Source organism: Charadrius vociferus, unplaced genomic scaffold (genome assembly GCF_000708025.1).
Source record: "Charadrius vociferus isolate BGI_N301 unplaced genomic scaffold, ASM70802v2 scaffold82, whole genome shotgun sequence".
NCBI classification, from domain to species: domain Eukaryota; kingdom Metazoa; phylum Chordata; class Aves; order Charadriiformes; family Charadriidae; genus Charadrius; species Charadrius vociferus.
This window is the reverse complement of record NW_009647401.1, coordinates 1,852,770-1,867,979: the sequence shown is the minus strand read 5'-3', so window position 1 is coordinate 1,867,979 and position 15,210 is coordinate 1,852,770. Positions and strand designations below refer to the sequence as shown.

General features: G+C 40.4%; 1 protein-coding gene across 1 annotated transcript in view; it reads left to right on the top strand.

The window, feature by feature from the left end:
* The window catches only part of PTPRK (protein tyrosine phosphatase, receptor type, K), a 309,673-nt gene that overhangs the window by 105,552 nt on the left and 188,911 nt on the right, over positions 1-15,210 (top strand). The window contains exons 2-3 of the mRNA XM_009880190.1: positions 1,568-1,649; positions 3,525-3,640. Coding sequence (XP_009878492.1) covers positions 1,568-1,649; positions 3,525-3,640 — 198 coding nt within the window. The remainder of the gene's footprint in view (positions 1-1,567; positions 1,650-3,524; positions 3,641-15,210) is intronic.

The following is a 15,210-nucleotide window of genomic DNA, read 5'->3' as shown; positions in this document are numbered from 1 at the left end:
GGGGGGGGGGAGGTGGAGAGAAGGGCAGCCAGAACCTCAGCAAGAACTTCTGTAGGAGCTGGAAGAGGGATTGTAGCCTGGTGCTGCCAAAGTATACATGCCCAAAAAGGCTTCTTCTTTCTGCAGTCAAAGCACAAGTTGGCGGCCCCTGTGAACCACATCATGTACATGCCCATATCCACCTTCCTTGGAAGTTTTCCTTCTTTTTCTCCCGTTTGAGGTTGTGGAATTAGTTCTTGAGTATAAACAGGCCACTTGGGGTCCCTGCCTCCTTTGGTGAGAAGATGAATTGCACTTTGCGTAAGGGTGAGGAAACGGAGCAAGTGGAGCACAGGCACACAGACGTGTTCCTGGTGCAGCGCTTAGAGCCAAGTTGCGTAAGTGCCGGGTGTGTTGCCGAAGAGTGCAGTGGTCATTACTTCCTAGCAAGGTGTCGTGCAGATCATGCAGTAAGAAGACCTGAGAAAGGTGCTTGATGGAGACAGCATTCTCCTGCTCCCCTGCAGGGTACATTGGGTTGTTATTCCATTGCCTTTGATGCTCCCTTACATTGTCCCCTTGAAGGAGACGTAAACTACTTGAAAAGGTTATGTATAGAGCAGCTTGACTTCCTGTAAGCCTGTCTTGGATAGAAGACCCCAACAGATACTTATTTTGGGCAGTCACAACTGCAAGTTTATATTGTATCACTTGACCCAATCTTTACTAGTGCACTTTCTTGTTCCCTATCTTCCTTTTAGTTTAGATGTTCATGCTTCATCCTTTATTTTTTTTCCTTCTAATTATTTTCCTTTTACTTTCACTGTATTCTACTTTTTTTTCTTTGTTGTTTTTGTCCATACAAGGAAGCATGAGTCTGGACAATAAATTTGTTCTGGTCAGTTGGCATTGTTTTGCTGCATCTGTGCTCTGGAGCAGTCCAAGAGCAATTCTTTGTTGTTACTGCCCATTTGGGGCAGGGCAAGAAGTTGGGTGTGAAGACAATCTTTTCTTTTCCTTCACACACAGCAATTTCCCCATTGCCTTGCAAGAATGAAAAATGAAGTTAATGACTACTACATAAATCTCAGGCTACAGCTGTTCTTTTCATTACCACTGGGGAGTGCTGCACTATTTCTGTGCTGCTGCATGTTTTTCTGTGCAATTACACTGCAGAAGGTTACAGGAGTCTGTGGACTGTACTGTGACCCCTGACAAGAGTGTAATATTTATTTTTTAAATTGGTTGATCAGTTGTGTGCTGTGCTGTTGAACTTGTCTGAAAGTAATGGCATTTTTTCCAGAATTGAATTTTGTTTATACATTTAGTGGAGCAAAAGCAGTATGCTGTTAATTGAGGTAATAAACATGCTTTTCTGGTGTGCCATAAGCAGAAATCCAAAGCAAGTCATGTATATGAATGGTGTGGAACTGCAATACATTGAGTAATAAATATTCCATTCAGTCGTCAAACCTTGTAAGAACTTCAACTAAATGAAAAAGGCAATGTGTCTTATATCCACACGCTTGCCACTGTGGGAATTCTGTAGAAATGAGCGTTGTAAACATTTTTTCTTTCATTTTGACAGGTAATATTTGAAGCTGAAGTCTCAGATGGGAGAAATGGCTACATTGCCATTGATGACATCCAGGTTCTGAGTTACCCTTGTGGTAAGTAATGATTAAGAGCTGCATTTTTCTCTGTCTTTTCAGGACATATTTGATATTGCTGTAGACTGCTGAGTTTTCATCACTTGATCACTGATGTTCTTTGTTCTTTCAATAGTATTTTTGTTGCGGCTTCCAGGGGAAAATGTAGTGTTGCAGTAATGATTTACCTGGGTAAAATCTTTGTCTGCCAGTAAAGTATACAGGAATATAAGAGCAGAAATTATTCAATGTCTTTTTAGTCATACCATAGTTAGTGTGCATAATCAAAATGGGTTTCAATGTTAATGTGTACACTCACTGATTAAAGAAAACCAAATTGGCAGATGCGTGTAGGAGGTTTATCAGATTTCATGCCCTTTTTCTTTTTCTTTTTTCTTTTTTTTTTTTAATTTTTTGGGTTTGTTTTTAAAAAAAAAAAAAAAAAAAGCTTCTGGCTCTTGAACTACTGAAGGATTGGGTTTTTTTGTTTTGGTTTTGTGGACAGACTTCAGGCATTTGTGTTTGCCTTTCCCAGCTTAATCCTGGGGAAGAAACACAAGTTTGCATATAAATACTAATATGAATATTCTACAAATGAAAAGTTGTCATTTGTTATCACATTTTTTCATTAATTTGGTTCTGTTCAACTCTTCTGATCTTCCCCTAGACATCCCTTCTCTAAAATGTAATTTCATTATAATGTACCTCATGGCTGATAATTTAATTGCTTTCTGAAATGATTAAGATATAAGAACGCCCTCCCCCAAATTTGCAAAACAATGCCAAATAATAAAGTTGCAATGGCAACCTCACGTGTTTTTTTTTTTTTTTTTCTTCTACCCCAAAGCTGTTAAGACCATAGGTCTCAGGGGCTACTAAGCTTAGAAGGTATTGCAGTGAGTTACCTCTTTATATTTCATACAGCCCAGCTATCTGTTGTCTGTACTCAGCAAAGCTCTGCTCAGATTCAGTATCTGGCTTTCCTTTTTTTTTCTTCTGGTCTTTTTTTTTTCTTTTCTTTTCTCTTCGTGTTTTTTTTTTTTTTTTTAAAGTACCAAAACAAAAGGCACTTATGTACACCCATGATGGCAGATTATCAGCATGATACAGTATTCAGATAAGCTCTTTTTTGTTACTGATGTTTAAACCTTGTTTGTTCCAATTTGCTGTTTTTTTTTCCTTTGTGGTGGTTTTTTTGGGGTTTTTTTTTGTTGTTGTTTTTTTTTTTAAGTAAACACAAAGAAATAGCAGTTCAGCTCCTGTTTTCATTAGTAGTTATTGAGAAAGGGATGGGTGAGAGCTGTGTAACGTACCCATTCCTCAAATGTGTCTGTCAGCTTTCTTACCTCTCATAAATCCTTCAGGTGGTTGTGCCACTAAGCTTTCCTAGGGGCTTTGTCAGTGTAGGAAATAGATTTGTCAATTCCTGAAATACTATATTCAATGGCACAAATGATCTCCTTCAGTAAAACAACAGAGCTCTGAGTTACATTGCAAATAATCGGAATAGTATCTCTCTATTTGCCTGAGCAGTATCCTGCTAATTGGGTTTTTCTCAGTGTGATGGGTTTCATATAATTGAAAGTCTTTGGGATAATTTTTGTAAAGTGCTGCTGATGTTTTGGCATTTGATCTCCTTCTCTTGGCTTTGATTTTTAAAAGACTTTATTATAACTCATGTATAACATGAAGTTAGTAGAATCACCAGGGGAGAAGGGAAAGGACTGAAAGCAGTCTTTCTTCTTGAACAGAGATGAAACAAATAATCTTCTTTCTTCTGTTTCTGTTTTTTAGCCAAAGGTTGTTATAATACGCATCTTCAGGGAGACAATAATGTTGCTGGCACCGTTTTTAGCAATAAGTGCTATTTGTAATTTTTGTTTTCCCCCTCTGCAGATAAATCTCCACATTTCTTGAGGCTGGGGGATGTAGAGGTCAATGCAGGGCAGAATGCTACATTTCAATGCATTGCTACGGGGAGAGATGCAGTGAATAACAAGTTATGGCTCCAGGTAAGGCCAACTCATGCAAGTCTATTTGGCTAGAGGACAGGCTGCTTCCAGAAAGTGAAATATTTAAATTCCTAAGCCTTTTTTTTTTTTTTGCTTCTGCATGTAAAATATTTAAGTTTAAAATTAATTTTATCTCTGTTAAATGGAGAAACTTGAAATCACTTTTGTAATGTGAAAAAGCTTGGATTGAAAATTAGAACAACTGGTGTGGACAGCGGAGGACGGTTGGTCTTGAAGGCATTGTGGGCCTTCTCTCCTTGCAAATCAGTTCCTCCGTATCAAAATTTATTATCGTTAAATGCAGATAGTTGGCGTTTGGGATCTAGTAAAACACAGATGTAACACAGCTGTCAGAAATTTTGAGAATTATTTTATCATATAAATTACAACTAATTCTTTGTCCAAGCAGGTGGCTGGAGGGATGTGGCTGTACTTCTGTGTCCATCTCAATTTTACTCAGTAGCGTATTTAATGGGGAAACATAATAGGACCGTTGCACATCCTTTTTCTCTGTCTCCATAATAGGAAGAACTTCAAATTTTATCTATGTTTAATTGTGAGAAGTATGTATGTGGGGTGAGTTGACCCTGGCTGGATGCCAGGTGCCCACCAAAGCCAGTCTATCACTCCCCTTCTCAGCTGGACAGGGGAGAGAAAATGTAATGGAAGGCTTCTAGGTCATGATAAGGACAGGGAGCTCACTCAACAATTACCGTCATGGGCAAAACAGACTCGACTTGGGGAAATCAGTTTAATTTATTACCAATCAAATCAGAGTAGGATAATGAGAAATAAAACCAAAATCTGAAAACACCTTCCCCCCACCCTTCCTTTCTTCCCTGGCTCAATTTCACTGCCCCCGAATTCTCTACCTGCTCCCCCCGAGTGGCGCAGGGGGACACGAATGGAGGTTGTGATCAGTTCATCAAACATTGTCTCTGCCACTCCTTCCTCTTCACGGGCAGGACTCCTTATATTCTTCCCCTGATCCAACGTGGGGTCCCTCCCATGGGAGACAGTCTTCCACAAACTTCTCTAATCTGAGTCCTTCCCATAGGCTGCAGTTCTTCACAAACTGCTCCAGTGTGGGTCCCTTCCGTGGGGTGCATTCCTTCAGGAACAGACTGCTCCAGTCTGGGCTCATCTTTCCACGGAGTCACAGGTCCTGCCAGAAGCTTGCTTCAGTATGGGTTTCCCACTGGGTCACAGCCTCCTTCAGGCATCCACCTGCTCCAGTGTGGGGTCCTCCATGGGCTGCAGGTGGATATCTGCTCCACCATTAACCTCCATGGACTGCAGGGGGACAGCTGGCGTCACCATGGTCTTCCCCACGGGCTGCAGGGGAATCTCTGCTCCAGCGCCTGGAGCACCTACACCCCCCACCCCCCACCCCCCTTCTTCACTGCCCTTGGTGTCTGTGGAGTGGTTGCTCTCACATATTCTCACTCCTGCAGCTGCAGTTACTGTTGTGCAGCTGGTTTTTTCCCCCTTCTTAACTTTGTTATCCCAGAGGTGCTACCACCGTCGCTGACGGGCTCAGCCTTGGCCAGCGGTGGGTTCTTCTTGGAGCCGGCTGGCATTGGCTCTGTCTGACACGGGGGAATCTTCTAGCAGCTTCTCACAGAAGCCACCCCTGTAGTCCCCCAGCTACCAAAACCTTGCTATGCAAACCCAATACAATATATTAGAATCTAAGAGATGACTAAAACCAGAAAATAACCGTTCTCACTAAAAAACAAGAAAAAAGAAGAAACCAACAACGCCATCCGCCCCAAAACAACCGTTTTGCTTTGTGGTGCGGGAATGGGGTTAAAACCACCAATTAAGTAGAAGGTTGGCAAGGTTTTATAGCTGCTTCTTAACGAATTAAATTTTGCCACTTAAGGATTAAAAAATCACTTTAGTTGTATGTGTACCTTTATGTGTATGCTTTAGTTTGTACATAAACCTTAAGCACCAACACTCTTTTAGAATCATTTAAAACTTTATTTCTTTTAAATGTGTATTTCTGCACATTTGCAGAACTGTAAAGTATATACTTTTTTGGAAACATTGTACTTTGAAATGAACCATAATCAGAACTTTAAAATATCTATTTATTTGGCAAGCATTGTACTTTGAAATGAACTATAATCAGTTACTTCAATCTGTTTGATTTTTATTTTAATAAAGAGTGGAGCTGACAAACCTTGAGTAACAGTTGCGTACAAGCATGAGATAAACTTAACATTTTAAAGAGATATTTTTTAATAGATAGAATGAGATGAGATGAGAAAAAATCCGATACGCAAAATGTATTACTGGACAAGTATGTCGCAACATTAAAAAAGGAACACAAACCTAGCAGTAACTGCATTGCATTTAGTGAAAAGGTATCATAGCAGTAGGATTGATTTGTGCTCCATGTCTTTGAGTAGTAATTTGTTTAAATTGAGCAGACATACAGTGCATTCATTGAGGAAGAGGAGTTTGATTTCAGAGACTTGCCAAATAGAGCGCACAAAGCACGCAAATGAAATTAAACTGGGGTTTGCTAGATCAAAGGCAGGACTATAACAGCAGGAGCATACCAGCAAACCCATGAAGCACCACCTTCAGTAGATCATGGGTCAGAAAAGCCCAGTGGAGACAGCTAACTGGGAATCTTCCCTATCACTCGTTCCTCAGAGTCAGATAACTCTGACAGATGATCCTCGCTAACTTCCACTCCTCTGAGAAGTCCAGTTAGCAGCCAGAACAACTCACAAAACATATGTTTTGTACCTCCATATACTTCAAGGGTGGGGGTTATTTTGTGCATGGATCACAGATGTGGCAATTTCTTACAGTGCGAAACATAAGGTACCTATGAGGCTATAACTCTGCTTGCTTGTGCTTATGAAGTGCTTTGATATTCTTGAAGATACCTTGCTGCTAAAATTATGTACTTGAACTTCCATTCCCCTTCTTGTTTCCCCTTAAACAGCGCCAAATTTTCGCCAATTTAAAGGTGACTCATTTTTTTCTTCCACCCTCATTATTCCACCACTCCATCAGTCTTTTCCAACATAAGCATGAATCAGCAGCTTTCCCTCTCTGAATTTCCTTCCTTAGATAACACAGCAGTTACTGCTGTTGTGTGCGGCTGATAGTGAATTGACTCCTTTTCCTTGAAACCTGGAGTGGATATGTATGGGCCTCGTGAGGCTCTGGAGAGTGACTTGGAAAAGGTTCACTTTAACCTTTGACCACAGTGGAGATTCATAATGCCCAAATACCCAGAAAGGAAGAACCGGCAGATCAAATCAAATGCCTAAGTAATTGTTTTTGAGATCCCTGAGCTGAAACATTCTAGGAATGTATTTTTCTCATAACAAGAAAGGCCATTGGAAATAATAAAAAAAAAAAAAAAAGTGCAAAAATGAAAAATGAGAGGGGGTTGAGGGGGAGAATACACTTTCCAAGTACACGGTGTTAGAGAAAATAGCTTTTGGTTATGTCCTTATTGAAAGAGAGAAGATATTTCCTTGAAAAAAAAAAGAAGAAACAGCGGCAATTTCCTATTAAAACACATTCTTTGATAAGTAAAGATCTGAGGTACAATCTGGGACAGTAGGGTTTTTTGTATCAGAAAAGATCTAAGATCTCATTTGGTTGCATTGAAGTAATAGAGAGATGTGCAGGCACAGATTTCGTTACAGTCTCTACCAGTGCTCTCTGGCTCTCCCAGCTCTCTGTTTTAAAGAAGAGTGAAGTAAATTCAGCAGTGGGGGCAAAAAAAAAATAGCAGCCGCCTGGCTGTGTGTTTGGAGTTGTGCTGTCCCAGGGTGCAGCCCTACAGCTGCTTCAGCCAGGCTCAGGCTTTGCCATCCTCATCCCTGTGTGCACTGACGCTGGAGCTTTTGGAGGTTGCCAGTAAGTCAGCGCAGGAAAGTGATCTGGCTGAAAAAAATTTCGGGCCAAATTGGATTTTTGGTTTTGGGAGTGGGACAGTTTGGTTTGGTTTCTGGGTTGGTTTGGTTTGTTTTTTTTTTTTTTTATTTAGTTACTTTTTAGCTTCATTCATGTCTCAGTTACCTATATAAATAGTGCCAGCAGGTGGAAAAAGATGGGGATGTTTGGTTAGAAGCAAGGAAGAGGGAAGCATTATAACAACCTGAACTGAAGTAAAAGTAGATCTCAGTAGTGTGTCTCATTGTAGTATCCCGTGTAAACTTTAATTTATTTTTTAGTTACTGGAGAAAAAGCCCTGATCGTATACTAGACAATCTGTGTGTGCGCATGTTTCCATGCTTATGTTTTTCTCAGTGCATATATAATTAAGTGCACATATCTTTGTGTGTCTGAAAATAAAAATGGCTAAAATAAGTACAGCATTTCAATACACTGTTTCCTGTGTATTTACTTCTGTAATGACAATCTTTTCATCAACTCCCTTTTCTATAAATGTACATCTGTAAACATTTCGGACAAATAGGAATTAACATTGAATTGAACTTCTCCTGACTTTCATGGCTACAGATTCTGCTCTTGTTTGTTTTTAGATTGTATCTGGTCTCTCATCCCCTTTCATACCCTTTCCCTCCCACGCCTGCTTTTTGCAGACCCACTGGACCAAGGTCTGGGACAGTCAGAGCTCTGCCATTGAAAGATAAGCAGTTAAGATAACAAAAGTCTTTAAAAGTTGCAGTTGCATTAATAAGAAACAAATATTTGCACAGATAAAGGGATTTAACTGGTTGAATAAGATGATCTGAAACACACCTTTTGTGACAGTGTGAATAGTAGATGTGGGAGCGGGACAAAAATGCAGCTCTTGATTTTTTTTTTTTTTTGTGTGTTTTTGTTCTTCACCTTTTCAACCCAATCTACTATCGAATCTATTCCAGTTGTGAGCTGAAGGATTCTCTTTATGACCTGCAATTATTAGCAAATTCTGAAAGAGTTTCAAAGTCCTTAGGTTTTTTTTGAAGTGAGCATTGATGGTGTTACTGAAATACATTTGGTCTTCGTGTATATTATTTTTTTTGCCTGCCATCCCCTTCTGAATGTAACACTGTGGTTTTTTTTCCTCAGTATTTTCTTCCTCCTCTTAAAACTTCACATGCCAACAGCTGTAGTTCGGTGCCACTATACACACTGAAGCAGTTGGGTTGTGTGATAGGAGTCTCCAAATCGAAGCTTTTCCTCCCGTTATGCTTTGGTATGCTCTGTCGTATAAGCTTGAGGAGTTAGCAGAAGCTCTTGCTGAAAAATTCTTTCCTGTAGGAGGTGAACTAAGTGTTTGTGTAATCTTAAAAGATTTAATATAGCATGTATAGACATCATAAGTGATCACTTGTTGCCCACTTCTGCTGATTTTCTTTTTTCTAAAGCCTAAAAATTGTCTTTCTTTGAAAAGACACTTGAAGAATAAGGATTCTTTCATTTATTAACGTTTGATACACCTTGCTGCTTTGTTCACATTGATTTGCAGAATTAGTGTATATAGGCCCACCTTTTTATTCTATTTTTCAACACCCGTGAAATGCCATGCATTCCAGTGGACTTCTGTCAACAAATAACCTTGCGAACAAGAATCAGTTCTGCACATTAATCCTGTGCTCGGGATGGATACATGTTAAGTATTAAATATTTGAAAGAATGGTGTGCACAGGGCATTCTGAACATGAAAATGCAGGGGTAGAGTGGCGTGTGATGAGGGGCTGTTTGCCCATTTGATTTGGTGATTTTTATGCGGAGAGAGCTTCATTTTTAAGGTTCATTTCCTTACTAAGACGGTGGAGAAATAGAATCGCCTGAATGGAATAAATAACATTTGGGTACACAAAGACTCTGGAAAGCAGTGTACGCATTGTCCAGCATTTGTTCTGTGGATCTAACTGGGATATCAGAGCAATAGGGTTTTTTGCATAATCAGGCTGTGTTTAACGGCTTCCTGAGCTGGGCACAATTGTGGTTCCCAGAAGCCCAGTACGATTTTCAGCGCCTTATCGATGTCCGGTTTGACTGGACACTCGCACAGTGCGGGGAATAGAGCTTTTTGCTAGAACATCTGTTAAACCATATGTCTTGGCACCTGGTTCAGATGGCGATAACTGCGGCAGTAATGAGTCCATCCATCATTGCTGAGCTTTGCATTAACATAGCATTGGATTAGGGAAAGCGGCTTGTTCTGGCTTTGCAGTCGGATGTGTTTTGCCACGGTCTGCGGCGCTACCATTTGCTTTGGCGAATCTGAAATTCAAAGGGGTACCGTACCGCATGCATTTAAAAGTTTTAATACGCGCCTGGTAATCCTGTGCAGATTGCCGTCAGAGGGGTGGCGAGCGGGCCAATCTGTCAGCAATAGCTGTGGGTGCTGGCTAACCGCCCCTCCACTCGGGCTGCCAAGGCTGGCAAGGCAGCCCCGCTCTCGCCCGTGGAGAGGCTCGTCAGCGTTAATGCGGTCTGATGCGGCCCCTCTCTCCGCCAGAGGAAAATGTGTCGCTCCTTGTGGAATAACAGATAATTAAAGCAATTGCCTGAGAGTAATAATTGAAAAAGTGAAATTAAAAAGCATTATGGAAAATAAAATGCAAATTGCTGTAAAAACAATGGAGTCGGGATGACCTCCCAGCGGTACCAACTGTTACCAGAAGATGAACGAGCATCTGCATAGTTGTCTGTTCGGGCTCAAACAACTGGTTGTATCCCGCTCCCTTTCTTGAGGAAACTGCCGTGACCCTTAATGCCCTGTTCACCAGCATCTTGGGTTTTGGTGCTGATTGCCACAGAACGTGATTTGATATTTAGCATTCCTTTTTCTTTGCTAGATCCTGCGTATGTGTGCTCTTTAATGAGTCTTTGGGCCGGGCACATGCAGATGGTGTCCTGTGATGATGCATTCGGGCACATCGTTGTGCAGACCAATATAGTATTTCAGGAATTTCGATCAGAGAGTGTGTATGACAACCTGTGCCTCTGGCAGTGCGTTGAGGGATGCAACATTGACTGTTTTGTTTTGCATTTTGGAAGGACAGTATTTCCTCTCAAGAGGAAGGAAATTGTGCCACACAATTCCTTTCTTCCCACTGTACCCAGAAGGTGAAGGCATGGATCAGTATTCAGCAGCAGGGTTTGAGTGTGGGCTTGGGCCTTTGGGGTGAACCATTTAGCTGCAGTGAAGTGTTGGGAGGCTCGCTCCTGGTCTCTGAAAAAAATGTCTCTATAATGGGAGGGTCACGTCCAATTTAACTTTGTTTTACGTAGTTTGCATGTTTTTTCTACTTTTAATTTTTCATAGTTCTCTAATGTGACTTTGCCTTTGGAGATCGCATTGCATTTTGGTACAGTTAATTAGCTGTTTAAGATACCGTTTCTTTAGTTTGATGATAAAAACATTTTCTGTTAAAGTGCGCCTGCCTGTTTACCTTTTTCATTACCTTTGAAGAATGTTTTTTGTTGGTTTGCACAAATTTTATGACCCCTGAAAGTTAAGGGGAGCTGAGTACACTCTGAATGTTAGAGAAGCTCTGTTATTTTGCATTTTCTTTTGCGGGGCCGAGGGAACTTCAGAGAAGGTGCTTTGTTAGCACCCGCAGGGTTTCAGCTGTGGAACTGTGATGGAGACTTTTGGTCCCCTTTCTTGATTTTAGTTTACTGTCAAGTTTGATGCTTTTTGGTGTTGAACAGAAAAAAGTCAGCCAGACCTGCTTGCCCTAAGAAGGAGTTGAAGCCATGATGTTGTGTGGAGGCTGCGGGAGGAGAGACGACTGTTCGCTCTTCTCCCTGGGTGGCAGAAGTGGTGGGTCAACCTCTTGAGGAGTGTCCAGGCAGATGGCAGATTTCTTGGATCATCAGCATTATCTGCCCCAAACAAGTACGAATTTGTACAGCAAGTTTGGCTATTTATACCAAACTTCTTTTGTCAGCTGGTAAAATGGAGCTCAAGGCTGTGTCATCTTACCTGTATCTTGATTAGTGACAGTGGCCAAGCATATATATCTTTTTCTGTTGCACTTGAGGCTTGCACAGAAACTACACTTCCCTTGTTTTTCTCATCGTTGGTTGCTTTTACTTATAGAAAAGATGCTTTTGCAAGTGAGCAACAGAATAGAGGACAGGGCACCTCTTTTGTAATGACTTGTGTATTTCACCTGCACTTTCACCTCATTGTATTTATGTTCAGTGATAGAAATTCTGGTTTTCCAAACATATTTTCAAAGATGTATGAAAAGCTGCCTTGAAGTGATATATCAAGCTCCTTGTAAATGACTTGACTTTTAGTTTACTCTGTATCACACACTGCTGACTCTGACATGGTTATAAAGAATATTCACCACTGAAAAATACACTATTCATGACTTCATATTTGATATTCTTATAATTTTTTTGTTTCACAGAAGTTTTTTGTTTTCCCCTGTCTTTGCACTCTGTATTCACCTTTAATGTTATCTATGTCATTTAACCATGAATGAACCATTCTTCCACTCTCCCCCCTCAATTGATCAGCTTCTTGGATAAATATGGCAGTTCTCCCTAGATGCCTGGTCATCTTGGGTTTCAGCAAGATGAAATACTGTAATCCTCCTGGCTTTAATTTAATTCTGCCGCAGTTAACTAAGTCCTCCAGCCTGCATAGCCAGTCATTTAGTTTACACAGCAGCCTTTAGGGTTGTCGTCCCTGTAGGTCTTCCCTAGGGATGCTGCTACTCCCGTGGCGGCTGGAGCATCAGGTGCTGGGAGCTGTGCCGCTGCTGGGGCCCGTGCCTGCGGTGATGCTGCTGGGGGCAGCTCTCACTGCCCACCTCTAACGCCAACCACCACCTTCTCCTTCTCCCCCTGGTTTGTAGTTCATAGCCAGAACAGCTATGGTGGAAGTTTGGTCACTCTGTGTAGTCCTGATAGTATTTCCTCAGCCAGCCCGTGGCTTAAACCCGTATAAATGAGACACCTGAAATTAAGATGATGTTTATAAAAACATGTATTGTTATAAATTCCTTGATCGTTGAGTCCTATGAGTCTTGTCTGGTAACACCTGCATTCAGGTTGTCCCCTCCTCAGCGGTGTGATGGGCGGTAGGTAGCCTAATACCCCAGGCCCTAGGTTCCTCTAACAGCTGCAGGACTTAATGAATTACAGAAGAATAAGAGCAGCTGGTATACTTGGCTGCTTTTAGGAAAGGGTAAAATCGTCTGTTGAGAAGTGTTTGAGGAGCTGGCTTGTGTGGTGTCGGTCTTCAGTCCTGGGTTTTTTTGCAACTTTTTTCCCTTCATTGTCTTCTCCTAACTAACCAGATTTTGTTTCAAACTACGGGATTAATACCCATAGTTCAGCATGCACTGCTCAAGGTGATAGAGATCTTTCATCACATCTTTCATCACTTTGTCCAGAATTCGTATTTCTGTGAATTATGTTTTTTTTTAAAAAAATCAACAACACTGCATTCATGAACTATAGCTATAGCTTTCTGAAAATCTTTTTTTTTTTTTCAAAATATAGATACTTTTTTTTTTTTTTTTGTGGGATATGTTAGATTACATTTAATATAAAAGGCTTTAAAATGTCCAGAGAAAGCGAGTGTGGTTTTTATTCGTGTAGTGGAATGGCCAAGGACACTGTAGTATGAATTTTGCTATTTTGCCTCGGGTGGATTTTTATTATAATAAAATAAATTAGGATTGCCACCTTTGAAGGGCCAGATGGTTCTCAATTAGGTTATTTCATGAGAACCCTCGCTTTCTTCAATAGGAGCTTCAGTGCAGCGTGAGAGAATTTGAGCTACTTCAAAGTGGGCAAGTTTGAGTAACAACATTGCATGTAAGCAAGACATTTAAAGTAATCATGGATTTTTCTGTACTGCAGTGCAGTATGCAGGATAAAACTTGGCTTGTCACATTTATTCAAGGCCTTCAGTATATATATGCATGGGAAAAGCTACGTTGCTTTTCCTGCTAATAAATGAATTTCATTGAAAAGTAGAATCTTAGTCTTATTTGCCATGGATGTAGGGAGACCCGGAAGGCAAAACAGGTTGTATTAATTTCCTACTAAACTAAAGTTTAACTCTATGCTTTGTCTTAAAAATCAATCAAACAAAAGAAATCACGACTTCACCGTCTTGTATACTAAAAAGGAGATAGGACTATCTAGGCATATTATTTAAGCTATAGTTGTAATTCTTGTTCTCCTTGAAAAAAATGATTTCTTAGGCTTAATTCATGTATTTGCAAATAAAATTTACTGGAAAAAAAAAAATCCTACTTGTTCAGTCATTTGCTCTTTTGTGGTTGGGGAAAAAAAATATTTATCATTTCATATGATAAATAGATATGGCCTATTGTTTTTCTAGTATGTTTAATAAGTTTTAAAGTCCTGAGAATATATATTGAGACATTTGTGTAAAAGAATAAAATAAAATAAAAATAATGAAGAAATTTTTTTTAGAAAGATTTTTCTCCATTTGGAAATTTTGGCTGACATGCTGTAAAAGCATATGCTGTGCGTGCTGAAAAGTGCGAGACAGCTACATGTAAGGAAAATTTTAGAAGTATCGTTATTTGTGTCATTTATTCTCCTCATGTTATTTTATTTTTCAAAAACATCTTCTGGCAGAGATTGTGCGTTATTACTGGCATTCAAACTATCCCCATTCAGCCCTTTTCCCTCTCACAAAAAATGACATTTCTCCCTTTATACAATGAGTAAAACTGCAAAAATTCTGGAGTACGTTATTTACAAATTCCCTTTTCCTCAGGGCAGCAGTAGGGAAATTCCCCGGGCTGCTGGGGGCATCCTTCTAGCCCTTGTGCTGTCCGGTGAAGTTTTTCATCTCACCGTTGGGAACCAAGTGTCTTAGACAAACTCTCGGCTTTCACCCTGCTCCCAGCACGGATCCTGCCCTCTCCTCTGCTCCCCGTGGCCACGCAGTGAATCCAGTCATGAGCTAATCTGTTTGGTGATGATAATATATGGGGGAGGGAGTATATTTTCCAGGAAGGCTTTTTTTTTTTTTTTTTTTTTTTTTTTTAATTCCAGGTCAGTTTTCTGTATGAGCACAGGAGTGAAGGTGAGGAGGGAGCGAGCGGGGGCCAGCTGAAGTGGGCGCTGCCGCCAGAGTAATGCGTGTGTCACTGTAGCTGAAGTGTTGACATCTTCTGCTCTCAGGAGGCATCGCGGCGTCCAGCTGAGAGCCTGAGAAGGCAACCAGAGTTGACTGTAACTATTAGCGGTGGAGCAGACTTATTTTAAGGTGTTTATGCTAAGAAAGGGTTGGGGATGTGTAAGGTTGAGCTGTCCAGGCTGATAAAAATCAGTGGTATGAAAAAAAAAAAAAAAGGGTTCAGGAAAATTTAGAGGGAACATCGCCACAGAAAGTTATGGTACCTTATTGCTGTTTAAACAAAAAAGCAGAAAACACCACTTTTCAACCTGAAAAGCTGAGAGAGAAATGCAGATACATTGTAAATTTGTATTAGAAAATTGGAAATGCACCTAAGTTCTACCAATTAAATAAGATGTTGGGGTTTAGATGCTTCTGGTTCCATTCAGGTTCTCCTGGAAGATCCACTAAAATTTCATTTCATGTTTATTAAATGTTTGATTTCTTT